Here is a 23,825-nt window from a genome sequence, read left to right on the forward strand (position 1 = left end):
TTACCAGTGTTCATGCTTGAGAGCTGTTCTGACTTCTAGGAGGAGATGTGTGAATACATTTAGTGGTCATTTCCACAGGGGTTCTGTTTCTTTAAGAGAATATGGTTGTTAAGTCAGAAGATCATTGAACCATATGAGGGTCAATAAAAGAATAAAATCACTGGTTAGCGATTTGAGTACAAGGAACTTGATCCCAGTGTATGCTGCTCACAGTCAACAGAGGAGTGCCAGATCCTTGGCTGTTTGCTGCTCTTCAGGATGTTTTCTGGCAGAATAATTAAGCTGGTGGTTTTTGAGCTTCTTGAGTTTGCTGCCTTCTCCGTCCCTACCCTTGTGATAATGGAACAGTTTGCTACTGCCTATCAGAAGACAAGGGACGGCTCTGACAGGACGCACTATTGGCTCATTGTCTCCTGCTCCATTGCCTATGTGGCTGCAATGAGTCTCTTGATCTGGGTTCCGATAAAAGTTGTCTTATTCAAGAGATGGCATCTTTACAAAAAAATTGTAGGATGGTAAGTAAAAGAGATCATTAGCAGGGAGTCCCTGCCATATTTTTAATCCATGGATGTGATGTATACATGTGTGCCAAGCATATGAACTTAGCACAAGTGTGTATAAGATAATGGTGACATTGCATTCACTGTCTGTAAATATATTGATGTTGTGGTATCTTTTATGTCTTCTATATAAACATGTTGATGTTATGCTATTGCTACATTTTTCTATAGTCACTTTGTTTTCTGAATAACAAATTACATATGTTAATAAGGTATGTTGGTTTGAATGTTGCCAATACTTTCTGCACTGAATTGTACAAAGTCTCCAGAGTTACCCTATACACATCATGATCATTAGCACACAGAATTTCACTTTTGCACCAAACTGAAAGTAACATATCTTTTTAAGTGTTTACATTGCACTTCATGGGTCTAAGGCATGATTTGGCCGTTTATTAACTGAGGTGTTTTAGGTAACCTGATTATTAAGATTAAAAACAAAAAGAATGCTTAAGGTGATGGTAAGTCATGTTGTTAACCCTTGCAGGGAGAAAATATGTCTATGGTAATACAGAAGTGCCTTAAACAAATATTTGATGTTGCCAGGTTCAGTGGTATATGCCGGCACATCCAGCAGTCAGGAGGCTGAGGTATCAGGATCCAGGGGTTCTAGATCAGCATGGGCTACATAGCAAGACACCGACTCTCAAGAGAAAAAAAAAGTGAACACAGCAGCAACAAAATTGCCTTACTTTGGCATTTACTGTCAGTTCTGACTGGTGAGCTGGAGAACAATCCCTGTTCTATTGTGTTTTTCCTTTTTAGATCTTCCGATCTGGTTCTCACTTATCTGGGGTTTCTTTCTCTTCTCTGATGAGTTCAATTCTCTTTGTCACTTTGTTACTGATCCTTTACTTTACAGGTGAGCAACATAGAGGGAATTTGAGAAAGGAAAAGCTGAGTGTTGTAGTATAACTTAGGGCAGAAATGTAAAAGCCATACCTACAGCAATAGAGTAATCTTTGAAAGAATGTTGACACAGAGAGCTGAAGTATGAGTGGTGTTTACCAAGGGTTCCTTAGGTACTGACCCTGGATGTGGCTCCTTGAACCTTGCCAGGGCACTTTCTGTTCCCTAAGGGCAAGACTTCTCAGAAGTAAATAATTTTGTGGTTGGCACTGCCTTTGCCATGGGAAGCAGAGACTTTCCACTCCTGGCATGAGCCTCAGGTTCACAAATGGGGTGTCTTAGAGATGGGCCACACACCCCAAATTGCTTTGACTGTCCAAGACAAATGAACAAAGGATTTTGAAGAGATAATGGCAATTCCAAATGACAGTGAGAATAAAGCAGTTGGACAATAGCCCACTGCAGTACCCGCCCCCCCCCCAAGACTCTTGGCTTTGATGGCTTGTTTTGACATTGGCTCATTTCTCTAGCACCTTATGCCCTTAATGTTATTCAGATGGCCAACTTTTCCTCATAATTATTATCAATATGACAACTATTAGGCTATAATTGCTTTTTCACAGATCCTGTATGTTCAGGATGTTATGCATGGAGTTTTATTTCTTAATTCTGTACCACCTCATACAAGTATTTTACCTTTAAAAGTAGATATTTTTAATGAATGTTTCATTAGTATTCCAAAAGGGAAACTGATACTCAGAAAAACTTAGCAACTCTCCCAAAGCCAGTCTAGTAAGTGATAGAACTGAACATTGGACTTTGGCCTGTCTCAGTCCATGCCTGATACTCCAACCATGATTCTAGACTATCTCTGATGAACCAGGTCTCGGGCCTTTAGGGCAATTGAGATGGAGGAGAAGTCTTTTGTTCCTAGTCTTCAATGCATGGTGCATCCTCACCCTTCTGCTGTCTGCTCAAACTTCATTTTCCACACCTGTCCCAAGTTACACATCTGCATCAAAGGGTCTGGGTTTGCTGCCCCAACTTCATCTCTCCTCTGGGGAATCCTCTCCCTGTCTTTAGTTTCTGCTTGTGGGTGAGGCTGGCCACAGGTGCTGTGAATGCTTTTACATAGATATCAGTTTATCTGTAATTTCAGCGAACTCTGCAGCTATTTATTTCCTCATGGGCTCATTCATGAACACTATCTAGTAGTGACCTTTCAGAGTCATTAAAGAGAATAAACAGCTCATGAAAAAAAAAAACAACTTGTAAGCATTTTACATGCTCAGCAAAGCTAAATTTAGACTTTATGGCAACTCAGTAGAGTTAGGTGTTGCTGTCCTCATGTTATATGTGGTGAAACAGAAACTTAAAGTGACAACTTTGTTAAAAGATATGACTGCCTTGAGGTGGGTCTGAGATTTGTAAGCCCAGAGTTGTCCGATTCTGTGCAAGTTCTTCTATTTTAGGAAATTTTTTCTTTCTTCTTTTTGATTTTTGAAGGCCAAACATGGTTTGCTTTACTGGCATTAGAATATATTTCTCCCACAAATGTACATTTCAGTAGTACTCATAACATGATTTCCAATGATATTTTGTCGTTTGACCATATGAGAGGCAATATAGTGATACCATTACAACCCCAAAGTTATTTTTGTATTTACAGAAGTGCAATCATGTACAGGGTATTAAATCTTAATTGCTACATGAAGATTGCTTTTTAAAACAATATACATAGTGGAGATCACAAACATTATTTTAATTATTTATTGTTGAGTAACTAGGTAGATAGTTTTTCATATAAAGTTTAATAAATCCTTAAATTCATAGGTTTGATATTGATGAGACTATTTGAGCACATCCCCAAAACGCCACATGAACCCTATGAAACTAGTCTTCAGAGAGAGGGACTAGAGCACTGATAAAGAATCTGCCCAAAGAACAAGAATAAGAAAGAGCAGACATGGACTCAAATCTCAGCTTTGACATTGTCTTATATGAGTTATTTATATTTTCTAAGCTTTAGTTTTCTCAAGAACCAAACAGGAACAATCTAGTTTCCATTTCCATTAAAAACAAAAAAACGAAAAACAAAACAAAACAAAACAAAAAAACAGCATAAGGCTGGGCAGCGATGGTGCACACTTTTAATCCCAGCACTCAGGCGGCAGAGGCAGGCAGATCTTTGTGAGTTCGAGGCCAGCCTGGTAGAGTGAGATCCAGGAAAGGCACAAAGCTACACAGAGAAACCCTATCTCGAAAAACCAACCAACCAACCAACCAACCAACAAACAACAACAACAACAAAAACAGCATAAGATTGTGCATCTAAAATTGCTAATATAGTGCCTCAAAGCACTATATGACTATCAGTGTTAGTGCCCGCCAGCCGAACTGATTATTTCCATTTAAACTGTGAACTTTGTTTAATCCATAGAGTAATCTTGAGAAAGATCATGAAAGATGTCATGATGAAACTGAAGAGAAGTAGATGCTGTCAGTGGTACTCCTAGAATCTGAAGAATTTTGTAGGCTCTCTTTTGCCATTTGAACATGAGAACCCTTATAGTGATACCATTATAATCTCAAAAGTAATCTTTGCATTTACGCAAGTGCTTTGAGTTTCCCTTTCTCTGTGACCTACTGGCCAGGGCTGTGACTTGACCAGGTGGCTATAAATCTTTTATGAAGAGGAAGCAAGTCACAGAGCTGAAGACATACACCAAGTCAACAGTAGAGTTTGAACTTTCACTTGTGCTTAGCACTTCCTCATTCTTTCGGAATCATTGTTCCTCTCTTCATTGCCTGTTATCATTCATGTGGGTTAGGGAGAGGCTAGGTGGAATAAAGAAAAGCTCCTGAAGTAAATACCCAAGTGTATGTGACAGTCCATAAGAGAGATCCTTTCCTGGAGGATCAGAAGTCTCATTGGGGACAGGATAGCTCTGGAGGATTTGTGGAAATTCCCAGATTGCCTCAGGACCCGGATTCTTCCTACTCTTTTTCATGATACAACTCTTACAAACTATGATGTGTCAGGAATCCTCAGGATCGTGAAGTTTGAAAGGCCATGTTTTGAGGGACATTTGAGTTTGTTGAGATTTTGCTGTTGCTTTGTGGTGTTAGGCAATGGAAGTGGCAGTGGTGGTAGGTGTCCTCATAGTAGAATAAGAACAAGTATTTGTTGATCACTTCCTACACGTCATGCTAGCTGCATCAGTTCGGTCAACTCCCTAAACTTGATACTCAAGAAGCTCAGCTCCCCTTTTATAAATGAGGGAACTGAGTCACAGACGCTAACAGATCACACAAACAAGAGATGTAAGAACATCCCTTGGATGTCTGTCTCCAGGGTCCTCTGGTAGGACACACAGCACCTGTGACATCTGTGCTACACTGCACAGACTGGCTAACCTGCAGGGAATGTAGACCACTGTTTTTAGTAGGATATCCATAACTATTTTATTATTGTTGTTGTTGTTATTATTACTTATGATTATGATGGGTGTTTTTGAGGTAGGACCTCATTTCTCACAGAAGCACCTCAAACTTTGTGTGTAGTTGATGATGATCTTGAATTCTTGAGCCTCTTGCCTCCATCTCCCGTGTGCTTGGATCACAGGAATGCACCCCCAACTCCCAATTTTATGCAGCACTAGGGATCAAAACCAGGACCTTTTGCAAGCTAGAGAAGCAGCCTGTCAACTCAGCTGCATCTGCACCTTGATCCCAGTATCTATATATTGGTGCCTTATAGTTATTTACTTTACCAGTGTTCCCATGTGGCTGTCATCTTCCTCTTTGTTCAGAATCAGTGTCGCTATCATTTGGGACTGTAGGCTTTCCTTCTTTACCCTACTCTATTCCATAAGTCAGTAAGAGCCACCCTTTTGGTCTCTACCCACCATATGTAATAAGTCACCATAGTCTATCATTTCTTCTCTTGTGGACCAGCTCCCTTTTCCCTGTGACTGCTTATCTCACCCAAGTTGGACCTTCATTTCCAGTCCTAACATGGATTTGATTTTCTGGCATGGTTCCTCATGGTCTTATGTATTCAGATGTAGTGTCAAGCCATTGTCGTGAGTTGGTTTAAGGAAACACAAAGAACATTTTGTTAATTATGGTAGGGGTTCTGAGATGTCTGTTCATCCCTCATTCTTGCCTGGTCCTTTTTAATAGGATAGAGCAGTCATGTGTGTTTAAAGCTGGAATACCTTCTGAGAAATAAGTTTCTTGATGCTTCAAGAAATATGTGCCTGAATCCTCTACACATATTGTGTACTGTTAAGGATATTTTTATTTGGTTGCAGTACTGAGGATCAAACTCAAGGCCTTCTGCATGCCAGGCTGGTTAGTCCTCTATCACTGAACTACACCCAAGTTTTTTGCTTGTTTGTTTTTTATTCTTGAGACAGAGTCTTGCTATATGGACCACACTGGCCTGGAATTCATTATATTCCTGCATCTGTCTCCAAAGTGCTAGAATTAGAGATATGTACCTTTGTGTCTGGATAAAGAGAGTTATTTTTTTTTTAATTGAAATATTTAAGTATATTTTCTTTTAAATTGTCACATAGTAACTATACCCATTTTGGAGGCACACTGAGGCATTTCAATACATGTATATGATTATAAAGATCAGGTTAGGGTAACTAGTATATATACGTATATGTATTTAGATGTCTTCAACTCTGCACTGGAAATACTCATTTTCTTTATGTAGCAGTCATTCAGTAGAGTTGTTCACTTTCCATGAGTGTGTAAGCTTTCTATTGTTTCTGTTATTGTTGTTAAAGTCCAGCTTTAATCTGTGGTGGTCTGATAGGATGTGGAGCTTATTTCAATTTTCTTGTATCTGGTGAGACTTGTTTTGTGCCTGAGTGTGTGTTCAATTTTGGAGAAAGTTCCATGAGGTGCTGAAAAGAGGGTGTATTCTTAAGTGTTTGGGTGAAATGTTCTGTAGGTATCTGTTAGGTCTATTTGGCTTATAATGTCTGTTAGCTACAGTATTTCTCTGTTTATTGTTTGTCTGGATGACCTGTCTGTTGGTGAGAGTTGGGTATTGAACTCTCCCACTATCAATGTATGAAGGCTGATGTATGATTTAAGCTTTAGTAATATTTCTTTTACAAACTTAAGTGCCCTTGAGTTTGGGGCATAGTTATTAAGAATTGAAATATTGCTGGGTGGTGGTGGTGCACGCCTTTAATCCCAGCACTTGAGAGGCAGAGCCAGGCGGATCTTTATGAGTTCGAGGCCAGCCTGGTCTACAGAGTGAGATCCAGGAAAGGTGCAAAGCTACACAGAGAAACCCTGTCTCAGAAAAAAAAAAAGAATTGAAATATCATCTTGGTGGATTTTTCCTTTAATGAATATGAAGAGTCCTTCCTCATCTCTTTTGATTAATTTTGGTTTGAAGTATATTTTGATAGATATTAGAAGGCTATATCACCAGCTTGCTTCTTAGGTCCATTTGCTTGGGAAATCTTTTTCCAACCCTTTACTCTGAGGTATTATCTATCTTTGATGTTGAAGTGTGTTTCCTGTATGCAGCAGAAGGATGGATTCTGTTTTCACATTCACTCTGTTAGCCTGTGTCTTTTTATTGGGGAATTGAGACCATTGATAGTGAGAGATTTTAATCGGAAAGTAATAATTTCTGTTATTTTGTTGTTGGTGTTGGTGTTGGTGTGTGTGTGTGTGTGTGTGTGTGTGTGTATTTCCCTTTTATGGGTTTTGCTGGTGTTTTCATGGTTGTATTTAACCTCCTTGGGTTGGAGTTTTTTTTCTAGTATTTTCTGCAGGGCTAGATTTGTAGGTAGATATTGTCTAAATTTGATTTTATCATGGAATATCTTGTTTTCTATGGTGATTGAAAGTTTCTCTGGGTACAGTAGTCTGGGCTGGCATGTGAGGTATCTTTCAGCCTGAAGGATATCTGTCCAGATCCTGCTGGCTTTTAGAGTCTCCATTGCCAGGTCAGGTATAATTCTAATAGGTCTGCCTTTATGTTACTTGGTCTATTTCCCTTGCAGCTTTTAATATTCTTTCTTTGTTCTGTATGTTTAGTGTTTTGATTATTATGTGGTGAGGGGACTTCCTTTTTGTCCAGTCTATTTGGTGTTCTGTATTGTCTTAGAGATTTATTGCCCTAAAGAGACATCATGTGTTGCTGGAGGGCTTCTCTCCAGGTTCCACCAAGCCCCGCAGTCCCACAATCCATGTATAAAATAATCACTCAGACACATATATTACTTATAAACTGTATGGCCGTGGCAGGCTTCTTGCTAACTGTTCTTATATCTTAAATTAACCCATTTCTATAAATCTATACCTTGCCACGTGACTGGTGGCTTACCGGCGTCTTCACATGCTGCTGGTCATGGCGGTGGCTGCAGTGCTCGATAATTGTTTTGTTATATGTAATTTTACCATGTTAAAGTTAAAACCTTCCTTTTTAAAAGAAGAAGAAAAGGGGAAGTGCTGTGGATATCACTCTATATAAATAAAACACTGATGGCCAGTGACCAGGCAGGAAGTATAGGCGGGACAAAGAGAGAGGAGAATTGGGGAAACAGGAAGAAGGGGGGAGAGACACTGCAGCCACCGCCAGGACAAGCAGCATGTAAAGACGCCAGTAAGCCACCAGCCACGTGGCAAGGTATAGATTTGTAAAAATGGGTTAATCTAAGATATAAGAACAGTTAGCAAGAAGCCTGCCACGGCCATACAGTTTATAAGTGATATAAGCGTCTGAGTGATTATTTTATAAGTGGATTGTGGGACTGCAGGGCTTGGGGAACCTGGAGAGAAGCCCTCCAGCAACAATCATGACCACAGCAACTCTTTTTTTTTTTTGGTTTTTCAAGACAGGGTTTCTCTGTGTAGCTTTGCGCCTTTCTTGGATCTCGCTCTGTAGACCAGGCTGGCCTCGAACTCACAAAGATCTGCCTGGCTCTGCCTCCCGAGTGCTGGAATTAAAGGCGTGTGCCACCACTGCCAGGCTCACAGCAACTCTTATGAAGGAAAATATTTAATTGGGGTGACTTACAGTTTCAGAGGTTTAGTCCATTATCATCATGGCAAGACATGGCAGTGTGCAGTCAGACATGGTGCTGGAGGAGCTGAGAGTTCTACAATTTGATCTTCAGGCCGCAGAAGGAGAGACTGCCACACTGGGCATGGCTTGAGCATATATAAGACCTCAAACCCTCCTCCACAGTGACAGTTCTTCTAACAAGGCCACACCTACTCCAACAAGGCCACACCTCCTAATAGTGCCATTTTCTATGGTCAGGCATTCATGCACATGACTTTATGGGGTCCATACTTATTCAAATCACCATATTATGCTTCTTTTACCTTTATAGGCATCTCCTTCTTTAGGTTAGGGAACCTTTCTTCTATGATTTTGTTGAAAATATTTTCTGTGCCTTTGAGCTGGGGTTCTTCCCCTTCTTCTATTCCCATTATTCTTAGACTTGGTCTTTTCATAGTATCCCAGATTTCCTGGATGCTTTGTGTCAGGAATTTTTTGATTTAACATTTTCTTTGACTGATGAATCTATTTCTTCTATTGTATCTTCAATGCCTGGGATTCTCTCTTCCATCTCTTGAATTCTGTTGGTGGTGCTTGCATCTATAGTTCCTGTTCACTTACCCAGATTTTCCATTTCTAGAATTCCCTAAGTTTGTATTTTCTTTACAGCTTCTATTTCTATTTTCAGGTCTTGAACAGTTTTGTTAGTTTTCTTCAACTGTTTGTTTGTTTGTTTTCTTGGCTTTCTTTAAGGAATATATTCATTTCTTCCAATTTATCCATTTCTTCTTTAAGGACCTCTATCATCTTCATAAAGTTGGTTTTAATGTCTTTTTCTTGTGCTTCAGCTGTGTTGGAATACCCAGGGCTTGCTGTAGTAGGATCCCTGGGTTTGGATGGTAACATATTGCTCTGTCTGTTGTTTATTGTGTTCTTAGGCTGGCATCTATGCACCTGGGGTGATGATGCATCTAGGTGCTGATTTCTAGTTTGTCTTTGTTGTTCCCTGGTTTCTGTTTCTTTTCTGGTTTTCTGGCCTGTGTGGCCTGTGGTTAAGCAGGGGGTCTCTTCCTGAGTTGTAGACTGGTACACATTGATGAGAAGGGGAGGGAGGATTTGGGGAAGGGGGTACTGAAAGTGTGGAGGAGGTCTGCAGGTAGGCATCCTACCTGGAGTTCTGGTGGCTAGTGCGGCTTATGGCGCAGCAGGGAGTTTCCAGCTGAGTTGAGGGCTGGGATATGGTGACAAGGAGGTGAGGGGGTTGGGGATAGTGTGTATGGGGGTCACTGAGAGAGTAGAAGAGGTCTATGGGAAGCCTATCTGGTCTTCTGGCAGGCATGGCCTGTGGTTGAATAGGGGGTGTCTGCCCAAAGGAACTGAGAGAGTAGGGGATGTCAGCAGGCGGCTGGCCTACCTGCCAGTAGTTTACTCTTATCCCTATTAAATATAATTATAGCAGTTTTAATCTTTTTATTTGGTTGAAACCTTTAAAATATTGACAGTGTCACTCAAAGTTGATAGCCTGGCTTGATTTTGTGTTGTCTTCAAGTGAGCTGAAGTGACTTCTTTACCTCCTGTCAAGTCACATAAAATGTCTTAGCCTAAATAAGGTTCACAAGAATCTACCAGTTCTCAGGTTCGTAATAATCTACCAGTCTCCTCTACTGGTTTAAGCGAATGAAAGGTTTGCATACGTAACTATAAATTCAGCTATCTGAACTTCTTTGCAATTCCCATTTCTTATTAGTACAATCCTCTTCTAAATAATCATTTAAAGATTAACCATTCACTGCCTAGCAGGCTTGTTCCCAAACTGGTATCCAGGATTCTAATTCCCATATCCCAGGACTTAGCCTAGCATTCATGACTGTCTACCCTCTAACCTTGACATACCTCCCCAAACTATCTCATTGTACAAATGCTTCATTTGTTGATGCTAATCCCAAGCAACTAAGTCTCTCCCCACACTAGGTACTACATCCTTCTTCAAAGAATTGTGCTCTACTGTAGAAATCATACAATTAGGCAGGGAAAAGACTGACACAACACAGAGTAAGGGAGGGTTTTGTTATTGTATGTCTGTGTATGTGGTATATGCATTCATATGTGAGTGAGTGAGTGCGTGCGTGCGTGCGTGTGTGCGTGTGCGTGCGTGCGTGCGTGCATGTGTGTGTGTGTGTGTGTGTGTGTGTGTGTGTGTGTGTGTGCATGTGTGAAGCCCAAAGGTTGATGCCAGGTGTCTTCCTCCATTGCTGTCCAATTTTTTTCTTTTTAGATAGACTTTATCACTGAATCAGGATCTTGCTATTTTGGCTAGACGGCCCTGACCCACCTTCGTCTGTTCCTGCCTCGCGAGTGCCGAGGCTGCAGGAGCACACTGCAGTGCCTGGCTTTTGACTTGACTCCTCACACTTGCACAGCAAGCACTTTACTAGTTCCCTCCCCACCCCCTTTCAAATGATTCCTTCTGCCCCACCCCGTCTCCCTCCATCGCGGTGCCCTGCATGCAGCAGGTTTTCAGGTTTGGGCCACAGGTTTCAGAGTAGAAAAAAAAGCTCACAGTGTAGACTTTGAGCTGAAGTTGGAGAGATGAGGGCAGAAGATATGCCCACAGGTGAGGATGGATAATGTATGGACAGGGGAAGAAGCATACATGTTTTAAGGAGTGGGAGTTAATTAATTAAACCTTCAGCATCAGCTTCGTCATCAGTGAGAAGCTTTTTGTGGTGTTTGAGTGATGGAAGAACCATGTTTCACCACAGTACTCAGTGTTCAGTCAGTAGCAACTTAGAAGATAGTAGAGGAGTGTTCTGGAGTCAAGAGCAGATTCAAAGGAGCCTTCTGGCAGGAACCTTTGATTTAATGACTTAGGGAAAAGAGAATCTTACACATTTCTGAGCAGAGAGTCATTTCCCAAGTAATTATCTGACCTCTCCTCCACCAAACTTCCTCCATGAGTAATCTCAGGGCAAGCAAGAACTTACTGCACAAACAGGAAGTTTTAACCCATGGTGGGTGAGTGTGGTCTTCTAGTCATGGGCTCAATTCCTGGGAGAGTCTTCTCATTGCCCATTCAGCGGCAATGGCTGCTGAAGTCATGAGCTTGTCCTTTTTCAATATGCACCTGCCGCCATGCCCACAAGTTCTCTTTCCCTCCAAGCTGTATGTAGAATAGTGGTATTCTGTTAGTTTAAACGTAAGTAGACAGTGAAAGATTTGCTGATACGTCTAGCTGAAATTCTCTTATTCTGCAATTTGCTAGAACGAAGTGTCTAAGCTTGGTGATATCAGACAGAATTTGCTATCTCAAAGTTTTAGAGACTTAGGAGTCTGGAATCAAAGCGTTAGCAAGGCTTGTTCCTTCTGAAGAGACATAAGGGAGAGTATGTTCTACACTCATCAGAAAGTATATAGTGGTGGCCAGCCATCTTTCCATTCACTGATCTTGATTTCCACGTTCACATGGCATTTTCTCCCTCTTTCCTTTCCTAGAAGTCCCTTTGTGCATGTCTGCTTTCAAAAATGTTCCCATAATATTGACTTAAAATCTATCCTGATACCCTATTTTAACTTAATTACTTTAGTAAAAACACTATTTTCAAATAGCTTATATTCTGAGGGACTAGAAATAGGGACTCAACCATAACTGGGGTGCAAATTTAACCCCACAGCATCCCATCCTCTGGACCCACAAATTTCATGTTGTTTCCTTGCAGAAAGTCATTCATCTCAGCATCTCAAAACGTCTGATCCACTCCAATATCAATTCTGTGTTCAAAAACTCATGTAAACATCATCTCAAAGGGCCCCAAATCACCATCTTATGAGCAAGGCTTGGGGAATGACTATCTTGGGTCACAATTCCTCTCTATCAGTGACCCATGTGGAACCAGACAAAAGGTAGGTTGCAGGGCCTGGAGAGATGGATTAAGAATGCTTGTTTCTTTTGCAGAAAACCCAAGTTCAAACATCCAACTTCAGGAGATCTGATGACCTCTCCTGGCTTTTTTAGGCACCTGCAAACACACACACACACACACACACACACACACACACACACACACACACACACACACGCTCATAAATAAAAAAATATGAATCTTCTAAAAAGTAGATTGCTTCTAAAACAAAATAGTGGGACAGAATAGACATTATTATTCTTTGAGAGACAAATAAGAAAGGGGAAAGCAATGGGGTCCAAGAAAGATCCAGCTTAGGAAGGAAAATTCCATTCAGTTTTAAGTCTTGGGGATGATCTCTTGTTGCTGGATGCTCTGTTCTCTGGACCCATCTTCTAGGCCCAACTATGCTGGCTCCTGGTTGGTGGCCTCTGCTCTCTGAATTCATAGAAAAACCTCAGCTTGTTCGGCCTCCGAACTTGTCGGAGCCACTCTTCTCTCTTTTGGGACAACTTATTTGTAGCCAAATAGCTCTATCAGCTCCTTTCCTCAGAGTCTCAGACGCCCAACAGCCTCCCTTCCTCTTGTCCTGTGTCCCCATCACCTTCCACCCAAGGGTTTCTGCTGATGTAGTGGACTGAATTCACAAGCCATAATCTTGATTTTTCTCTTCTGAGCATATTTCTGTTACTCCCCCCCCCTCCATATGGATGGAGTAGGAATTTTCTAAATAGCAAAGTTCTAGTTTTCTTTTTGTCACATGTATTTTTTTTCACTTTATTGTTCTTTAGTTACATTTTTACCAGAAACAACAGGGAGAAAACAGACCATATGAAAGGACAATAATCAGCGCTGGTGGCAGTGCTGGTTACCGCGGGGAAAGGTCACGGTCACGACAGAACCCAGTATCAGTATTCAGAGCTTTATTTGGAGGAAAAGGGGGGAAGAGAAGGGACCAGGCCTGGTGAGAGAGAAAGATGGTAGGGTGGTGGAAGAGGGGAGCAGAGCAGAGCAGGGAGCAGAGAGCAGAGGGAGCGTGGTATCTGCTTCCGGCTTTTAAGGCACAGATTGCATGACTACACTGTGCATATGTAGTCGCCAGCGTCCCCCTGATGATGTACATGTGCAGGAGTGAGGGCAGGATCCTAACACCATACCTTTAGCTCTTTGCTTAGTGATGTCCTCAGCACTGCGTCGGATTCATTGCTTGCTAGTTCTTGTGGTTTGAATGGGAAGGTTTCCACAGGCTCCTCTTTCCAGCACTTGGTTCTTAGCTGTGAAGATCTTAGGAGACAGGGATCTGGCTACTGTTAGTAGGTGACTAGAGGTGGAGATTGAGAGCAGACCGGCCCCTGGTTCTACTCTAGTGAGCTCTGCTTCTCACCCTCTGCCATGTGAGGAACGTCTACCACACCCTACTGCCATGAGCTGTAGCACGCCTGCTTTCTGAGATGATAGATATTTTCTCTGAGCCTTCCTCTGTTTTTTTTCTGAGCCCTGTCCAGAATTTCTTACATTTCCACCCACAACCTCTCAAGGTGTTCTAGGCATTTCTGCTGCACATCTCCAAAGTTCCCTGTTACTCATTTCCAAAGCCATGCCTACCTTTTCAGATCTTTCAGCTGCATCTCTCTCCCAGGGGCAAATCTCTATTTACTTCCATACATGCTGGAACAAAGTGCCCCCAGCCACATGATGCATACAGTGTAGGTTTGTTATTCACCAGACTAGAATCGAGAAGCCTGAGACAAGGTATTAGCTGGGGGATGTGAGGGACTTTACTCCTGACTTTGTCCTAAGTGCTGCTGGGTTTAGGTAGTCTGTGGCACTCCTTGGCTAATATGGGAATCACCAAGATTTTACTGCCATATGTTTTTATTGCCATACGACATTCTGCCAATGTTTCCAAGTCTTTTTTATAGGCTAGTCTGTATTATAAGAATATTGGTTATATTGAGTTAGGGCCCACTCTAAGGATCTTATGTTAATTGGTTAAATCTGTATAAAAGTTGATTTACGAATGAGGTTGTGTTCCATGGTACTTGGGAGTAGGGATTTCAGAATGCTTTTTAGGTAAGTACATCATTTAATTCATGTATCTTGTTAATAAATTATAAGCAGGACCTAGCAATGTGTGAGGATTTCAAGCACTCATTAAAGAAAACATAAGTAGGGATTGGTGTTTACTTTTTAACTATTCCATTAGTTTAGTAGGTAGCAGGTATTTTACAGCCCCATACCAAACTAATGGAGTAGATAATAAATACATATCTTGTAATTGAAAGCTAGCATTTTACACAATATAAATGTTGGCAACAATCTATAGCACCATGATCACATGATCTATTCATGTCACACAGCAGATGTAGCAGATACTTTAGAATGTGGTACACAATAGTAGCTACATTGATATTCTAAGTGATTACAATTTCCATCATGTTTTAAGCACTTCACAACTGGGGAAATACATCATAGACAGGTACATGCATTACTGTGTTTACAAATCTGAAAGAACTTGAATAATTGCATGTAATTCTGCAAGAAGGTTGGAGGGCAATGGGATTATTTTTTTAAAAGAGTTATAGATAATTTCAATTTAATTTGTTATGAAAGTCTGTATTTCATTTTACTCATCTAAATTTTATCCTGAGAGGATACCTCAGGATTTATTAGATTCCCAGTAGGTTTTAATAGAGATCCAGGACAGGTAACAAAACTACACAGAGAAACCCTGTCTCAAAAAAACCAGCCAACCAACCAACCAACCAAACAAACAAAAAACAAAAACACCCAAGAAACAAAAAAAAGAAAGAAAAAAGCAGAAGAAAACCAGCATGATTTCCAGTTGTCAGAGGGTCAAGTGCTCTAAACGTGTATAGAAAGAATGTGGGAAAATGACCAAAGCGGGGGACAGAGGTGACAGAGGAACTAGACTCCGCCACAGCAGATATGACAGAGAGCTCCTAGCAGGAGGAACAGATAGAGTGAGACCGAGGAGAAGCCGGCATGGAGAGATCATGAGACAACCAGAAAGCTGGAATAGCTCGAGTCAAGTAGTGGGGAGGTAGATCATTTTAAAGGAGGAAAATAAAAGAAAGGATTCTTGAAGCAAGTGTGGGCTCCCATGAGAAGACTCCATTGTATTCCAATTGCATTGCACATCCCTGAGAGCTATCTGTGATTGCAGTAAAACACACACAACATAAACTTTATGACCTTAAGCATTTTGTGTACAGCTCAGGGGTATTACATGCGTTTGTGTTGCTGGGCTACCATCACTGTCAACCTTCTGCCCATAAGCCCTTCTCATCTTTCAAGACCGAATCTTTGTGCCCATTAAACACAAATCCCCCACCCCCAAAATGCATTTTACATTTTAAACGTGATTCCAGGGGAGATGGTGAGATGGATAAGGGTGCTAGCATGAGAAACTGAGTCTGAATCCCCAGCACTCATGTAAAAAGCTTGGCATGGATGACGGTGTGTACTGTTAACTCCAGCATCGTGGGGGCAGAGACAGGCGGACACAGAAATCACTGGGCACAGAGTCTAGCCGAAATGATGAGGTTCAGATTCAGTGAGAGACCCTGTCTCAAGGTATAAGGTAGAGAGCAATAGAGGAAGACACTAGATGGTTTCCAGAATGTAAACTCTAACAGGAAACACTGTTAGAGAAGTTAGAGATGGGAGACAATGGTGAATGTACTTTGGTGTGAGTAGAGGATGGGTTGGACTTAGATTTCCGCAGGAAGTCAGAGAGGATGGGGTGATGTGTCAGAGTGACTGTGGGGGAGGACTTCCGTTGTCGTGTAGACACAACTAGTCTGAACTGCCTCTTTAACATTCAGGCAGAGGTGTCAGCTGGTACAGTATGTAATGAGTGTCCTGGGGAAGTGAGCTAGTAATTAAAAACATGGGAATGAGTGCAGTAATTGAGGGAGATTATTTAGAGAAGAGCCCAGGAATAATCCTCTGGACATTCTCTTTTTCAGAAGTCAGATTACAAGGATGAGAGCCCCATGCATGTTTAGCTGTGGTCTTTTAGCCACAGTCCCTTAGGTAGCCTCATGATGCAAATATGTAGTTCTGGTCTTAGACAGGAAGCAAAGCAACCAGCTTTCTTATTTATACTTTATTTCATTAAAAAGAACAAAATGATCAGTTTCTGATATATCAATTTCAAATCCCATTGTACCTAGCATTAGCCATTTGCACTGGGTGTGGCTTACAGAGGGGATGCTGTCTCCCTTGATAATTATGGCTGTGTCTAAGATGGAGCTGAAGTAAGAGAGGCAAGGCAGAAGTAAGGAGAAATTGTTAACAATTGAACTATTCAATACTTCTTATATTGTGGAGCACTTTACACGGATGTAACTAATATAAGGTGTTCAGGGAAAGAGGAGATCAATATTTTACTGTGACAAAAATGCTTTGATAGGCTGGCAACATGGCTGAGTGGGTAAATGCTTATCCCACAAGCGTAAGGACTGAGTTTAATTCTCTAGAACCTTCCCTCATAAAGGGCCAGACCCTGCTTTTATTGGGAGTTAGAAGGCAGACACAGGAGACTCCAGAAACTCATGGGCTAGTCCACCACACCCAGTGTTAAAACAGAGAAGCCCTACCTCAAACAGGGTGAAGGTGAGGATAATACCGAGTTACCCTTTGACCCCCACACACATGCTGCACTGTACAGGTGTCTGCGCTCACACATGCCTCCACCCACTAGCTCTGACTGTCTTTTGTTTTGTTTGTTAATTCAAGAAGCTAAGCATTTGTTTGAATTTTCCCTGTCAGAAAATACAGTATGATATTTATTTCATATCTCAATCACTAGTTTACTAATTATTGGGCTATTTGGAAATCTCTCACCCTTTTGTTGGAGAAAAGCATTCTGTGTTTTTTTTTTTTGCACATGTTACTTTTTTGCCATACTCAAACATTTGGGAAATGGAAATAGGGAAGCAGTGAGCTTCTTAGAAAAACTGTAGATGAATGAAAGGGGAACTATGAAATTAGCGACATGTAACAGGAACTGTCGATGTGCAGTGTTACTGCTGTTGCTTATTTTTTTCTCCCTTGCTAGGAGACCTGTTCTGATGATGTGTGTGGTGCTCACCACTCTCCCCAGCTTCAGCTTCTCTATAGCAGTCACCGAGGTATGCAATTTTCATTTCTTCTGTTGCAGGACTTCGTGGTCTTAAAATGTCATGGTTTTGATTTTCAAGAGTGTAGTATGCCCAAAACATTTTCTAAAGTTGATTTTACTCCAATCTTCTTCCAAATTAATATATATGTACATATATATGCATATATATATAATCACTATTGTAAAATAATTATTACTTCTATGATTTGAGAGATAGTCCGGCATTTTAAAATACATATTTTTTCTGTACTTGTATATATGACACAAGAGTATTTCAAAGTCATAAAGAGTAAAAAAAAAATCTCAGTCAATCTACATTCTTCACAATTATCTACACAGTTTGACACAATTATCGTTGATAAGTTACCCATTGATAAATATTTTGCACATGTTAATTATGTTGATAGCCTTTTGTTTCAATGAAATATGGCTTTAAAAGTTTTTCAGCCGACAGCCAGACCATAGGGCAGGACTATTATAGGCAAAATTCACAGGCTGTAAGAACTTCACTTTCCACAGAAGTCAGGGAAGGCCTCATCAATGAATGACATCATTAACTTGCAAGGTATTAGGAAAGAGGACATCATCATCTTTGGGGAAGGGGGTGGGGAGGCATTCCCAGAAGTTCTAATTTCAGTTCATAAAATGATGGCTTTTTTTTCATTATTTCCTAAGATGTCCTTTTTTTTTTATTAAATTGCCTTTGAATAGTCACACATTAACAGAAAAATGCTTGAAGCATAATTGTATAATATCACTGCAATGTCACAAAACATATCCCTATACCATCACTCAGGTGAAGAAATGCAGCCTGAGCAGCTGCATCCCCATGGGCTCTGCCTCCCTTGCAAGATTAATTTGACCATGACTTCTGGAACAGAGACATTTATCTATTTTTTGCATGTTCTATTGGGGAAGTCAAATTACAACTACACTTATTGATTACATAATATATCTTCCATTTTACTCAAAAGTATAATGTAAGGGTCATTCATGTTTTTATGTCTAGTTATAGTTCACTTATTTTCATTGCTGTAGACTCAAGTATTTCATCTTAAAACCCATTATAATTTCTTTATTTATTCTGTGGTGTTGGGATTGGACTTCTGTGGGTGTGAAGCACATACTTCGCATCTGAGGTATGCCAGCCCAGCCCAAGGCTGCAATTTACATTTCAGTTGTACAGTTCTATTCTGTTGTTGTTGCTGCTGCTGTAGTGAGGACTGAACTTAGGAGGCAAGCACTCTGCCCCTGGGCTACATTCTCAGTCCCATCAGTGCTGTTCTTTTAAAAAAAGGTTTATATTATTATTTTATATCCTGACCACAGTTTCCCCTCCATCCTCTCCTCCCAGTCCATAACTCCTACCTCTGCTCTGTCCCTTCATCCACCCCTCCTTCATTTTTCTTCTGAAAAGGGCAGCCTACCATGGATATTAACCAAACATGGCATAAGCACCTCCTCTCATATGAACTGGCCAAGACAAGCCAGTATGAGGAATAGGGATTCAAAAGCTGGCAAAAGAGTCAGAGACAGCCCCTGCTCCCACTGTTAGGAATCCCGTAAAAAGACCAAGTTACACAATTGTAATATACATGCAAAGGGCCTAGGTCAGTCCCATGCAGGCTCCCTGGTTGTTGGTTCAGTCTCTGTGAGCCCCTATGAGCCCAGGTAAGTTGATTCTGTGGATTTTCATGTGGTATCCTTGACTGCTCTGGTTCCTACAATCCTTCACCCCCCCCTTTTCCTTAGGATTCCTCAAACTCTGCCTAATGTTTGACTGTGGGTCTTGGCATTTGTTTCCATCAGTTGCTGGGTGAAGCCTCTCTGGTGACAATTGGGCGAGGCACCAATCTATGAGTATAGCAGAATGTCATTAGGAATCATTACACTGACTCCCCCCCACCCCAAGTCATGTTTGGTTCTCTCGAAGGTGTCTGGGCTGTCCAGCCTCTGGGTCCTGGCCCTCCAGGCAGTGTCAGGGGTGGGCTCCCTCTAGTGGCATGGGTCTCAGGCTGGACCAGCCATTGGCTGGCCACTCACACAATGTCTGTGCTCTTTACCCCAGCTCATCTTGTAGGCAGAACAAATTGTAGGTCGAAGGTTATGCGGCTGGGATGGTGTTCTAATCCCGCTACTGAAAATCTTTCCTGGTTACAGGAGATGGCCAGTTCGGGCTAAGTATCCTCTATTGCTAGGAGCCTTAGCTGGGGTCACCCAAGCAGTTCTACTAAAATCAGGAACAAGACAAGGCTGTCTCCTCTCTCTCTCTCTATTCAATATAGTACTTGAAGTTCTAGCTAGAGCAATAAGACAACTGAAGGATATCAGGGGATACAAATTGGAAAGGAAGAAGTCAAAGTACTGCTATTTGCAGATGATAGGATAGTATACATAAGTGACCCCAGAAATTCTACCAGGGAACGTGTACAGCTGAGAAACATCTTCTGTGAAGTGATGGGATATAAGATTAACTAAAAAAAAAAATCAGTAGTCCTCCTATATACAAACAATAAATGGGCTGAGAAAGAGATCAGGGAAACAACACCCTTCACAATAGCCACAAATAATATAAAATATCTCAGTGTCACTCTAGCCAAGCAAGTGAAAGACTTGTATGACAGTTCTGTTCTTGATGATAATACCAATTGCTTCCATTCTGAGCTAATGTTGCCAGGAACTTGCCTAAACATGTTTATAGATGTGATTGTATCAGTTGATTTAACACATAGGAGCAGAATGGATGGGCTATACAATATCCAACCATCCAAAGCATGGATTATGTCAAGCACGTTTCAAGGGAGACCATGCTGCCATCTGTCTGCACACTTCAGCAGCAGAGAATGAACGTGCTCTCAGCTTCACGTTCTTTACCAGAACTTGCTCTTGTTTTTAGCTAATCCGAGGGATAGGTTTTTGAAACTCATTGTACTTTAAAATTTATTTTACCCAAATTAGTGAGGTTGAGCATCTTTTCATCTTTGCTTATCTTTTAAGTTTGATTTGATTTACAGAGTGAACAGGTTGTATTTATGTATTTAGGAACACAGACACAGTCACACACACACACACACACACACACACACACACACACACACACACACACCAAAAAAAAAACAATTAAAGAGAAAGAGGCCATAAATTTGAAAGAGAGCAAGGTGGAGGGTAACATGAGTAGCAAGAGTCTGGAGAGAGGAAAGGGGAGGGGAAATGATGTAATTATATTATAATCTCAAAAATAAAGGAACTATTTGAAAAAAGTGATTTGAAAGTGCTGTTTACATGTTCAAATTACAACCCATTTTATTATTTATTTATTTATTTTTATTTTTATTATTATTTTTTCTTTGGGTTTTTCGAGACAGGGTTTCTCTGTGTAGTTTTGATGCCTGTCCTGGATCTCACTCTGTAGACTAGGCTGGCCTCGAACTCACAGAGATCTGCCTGGCTCTGCTTCCCGAGTGCTGGGATTAAAGGCGTGCACCACCACCGCCTGGCTACAACCCTTTTAAAATGTATACACTATAAATATGTTCCTCCTGGGACTTACCTCCACACTTTTACTGTGTCTTTTGATAAGAATTTTTTTTGCTTTAAATTAGTCTGATTTATCAACTTCTTGCATTTGTGTAAAATACTGAGAGAATTAAGAAGATAGATGAACCTAAACTGCAAAGTCCTAAAGATCTAATCTCATCATGAACTTATTTCACCTGTTGGAAAATGTGTTTTTTTTCCCCCTTCTTTCTGTAGATCCACAGTCCAGCTTTAATGGTGTTTTGTTATGTTGTGTAAGGGTGGGTCAAATTCATTTTTTTTCAAATGAGTAGAGTATCATTTTGTAAAAACTCAGTTCTTTGTTTCAACAGAGTCCTCTTTATTGTAAGTCAGGTGTTCATGTGTCTGAGCTGTCCCCAAGCTTTTTGTTTCATCACTTTGCCCAGTTGTCTATCCTGTGCTCATACCTCACAGCTGTCCATCCTGTGCTAACTCACATCTTGCTGCTGTCTATCTTGTGCTAACTCATACCTCATAGCTGTCCATCCTGTGCTATCTCATACCTCACTGCTGTCTATTTTGTGCTAACTCATACCTCATAGCTGTCTATCCTGTGCTAACTCACACCTCATAGCTGTCTATCCTATGCTAACTCACACCTCACTGTTTATTCTTATAGCTTTATAAGTTTTCTACAGACCAGAAGAGCAATCATTCTAGCTTCCTTTTCTTCTAGAATTTTTCGCCCATTATATTTCCACACACATTTTAGAATATGCTTTATAATTAACATGCTAATTAAATTGCAGTTAATGGTTTTATTTTTTAAAAATCTTATTTTTATGTTTTCGTCATTTGTAGTTAAAAAGAATACACCCATTTGGGAGCATTTTCTCCATATATACTCATATAGTTTATGAAAATGATGTTTAATTTTTCTTTGTTTTTAAGACAGTTTATTGTATTGTATTTATTTTTGCTTGATTTATTTGCTAAGATATCCAAGACAAGTTGAATAGAATTGGTCATGAAGGCATCTTTGTCTTGTTTCTGAAAGGAAACTTCCAATATTTCATCAAGAATATGATGCACCATAGCTTGTTGTGTTGTTTATATATACCATAAGCAGATGAAGAAGAAAGCTTAGCTGAGCCTACCTGCTACTGTCAGGGCTCTGTTTAGCAGTGGAGGTGGAAGGAATGGCCCATTTCACCTTTACTGGGAACACACATACACGTACACAGACACACAGATATACACTGACACACAGACAAACACACAGATACACATACAGACACATATACACAGACACACAAACACATACACACACACATACACACTGCCTTAGTTAGGGTTTCTTTTGCTGCGAAGAGACACCATGATCACAGCAACTCTTATAAGGGAAACATTTAATTGGGGTGGCTCGCTTAAAGTTTCAGAGGTTCAGTCCATTATCATCATGGCAGGGAGAATGGCAGTGTGCAGGCAGACATAGTACTGGAGAAGTAACTGAGAGTTCTACATCTTGTAGGCAACATGGAATGGTCTAAGTGTCACACTGATCGAAGCTTAAGCCAAAGAGACCTCAGAGCCCATCCCCACAGTGACACACTTTTTTTTCCCCAGAGCTGAGGACCGAACCCAGGGCCTTCTAGGCAAGCACTCTACCACTGAGCTAAATCCCCAACCCCGACACACTTCTTTCAACAAGACCATACCTACTTCAACAAAGCCACACCTCCAGTAGTGCCACTCCCTTTGGGGGCCATTTTCTTTCAAGCCACTACATACACACACAGAAACACAGACACAGACACACAAAGACACACACACACAAACACCCCCCCCCCCCCACACACACACATACACACATGGAATGAGGATCAAATCCAGGGATCCAAGTCCTCATGTATACTAGGCAAGTACTCTGCCTACTGAGCTTTATATACACAGCCTTGTATTATTGTATTTTTGCATGTATTTAAATAAAAAACTATCCCCCCTTGTGAGAATCCTTATTGTATATTTAGAAATGGTTCAAAGCCTTGTAGTTAAAAACCTGAGAAGCTAAAAACAGAGCTTTTAATTTTCAGTAACTATATTTATGATAAACTTAGCACTGTCTGCAGACTAGTGACAGAATTTAGAATGAACAAAGCAAACTAATTAAATATGCTTACATGGATTTCTGAAAACAGGTTCAAAAGAATTTCAATGGATCACAAAACTCAGTGCCTGACTCCTTGCCTGACCTACCAGTGTCCCTGGTCCTATTCTCTCTGATCGTGGTTGACATTACTGAGAAACTCAGGATCTACCCTCTAAGAGGGAGTCAACAAAGTAAGTAGCCTTTCAAATATGAATATTAAAATTTTTGTTTATCTTTGATCTTTCTACTGTTCTTTTACTTAATGGAACATTTAATGACAGTGTTCCTTAGGGGTAACATCACCGAGAGAAGAGTGAAAATAAAGATATCTAGACATAAATATTTTAAAACATACTTTGATACCAGTCATTATTACTTATTTGTATATTGGTAGTGCTTATAGATTTATAAAAATATCAATTATTTAATACCAATAAAGTTTAATGTTTACTCTAGCAAGAAAACATTATTGATATATCATTTTAGAGATGTTCTTAAGTCTTTAGAAGACTATTTGAGTCTGGTTTGGTGGCACACAGCTATGTTCTCAGCTGATGAAGGAGGACAAAGAATTGGAAAGAGTCTGAGTTGCAAAGCCAGACCCTTTCTCAAAAAACAAACAATGAAAGTAACAAAAAAGTGATTTTGTTTGAGTATCTTTGCTATAAGAATGAGT

The 23,825-nt window shown here is 40.6% G+C and overlaps 1 protein-coding gene across 1 annotated transcript in view; it reads left to right on the plus strand.

Annotated features, from left to right (window-relative positions):
* The first annotated feature begins 208 nt into the window (after positions 1-208).
* Tmem236 (transmembrane protein 236) overlaps positions 209-23,825 on the plus strand; it is a 46,323-nt gene continuing 22,706 nt past the window's right edge. The window contains exons 1-3 of the mRNA XM_028870537.2: positions 209-515; positions 17,440-17,512; positions 23,199-23,340. Coding sequence (XP_028726370.1) covers positions 259-515; positions 17,440-17,512; positions 23,199-23,340 — 472 coding nt within the window. The 5' untranslated portion in view covers positions 209-258. The remainder of the gene's footprint in view (positions 516-17,439; positions 17,513-23,198; positions 23,341-23,825) is intronic.

This window comes from Peromyscus leucopus, chromosome 5, assembly GCF_004664715.2.
Source record: "Peromyscus leucopus breed LL Stock chromosome 5, UCI_PerLeu_2.1, whole genome shotgun sequence".
NCBI classification, from domain to species: domain Eukaryota; kingdom Metazoa; phylum Chordata; class Mammalia; order Rodentia; family Cricetidae; genus Peromyscus; species Peromyscus leucopus.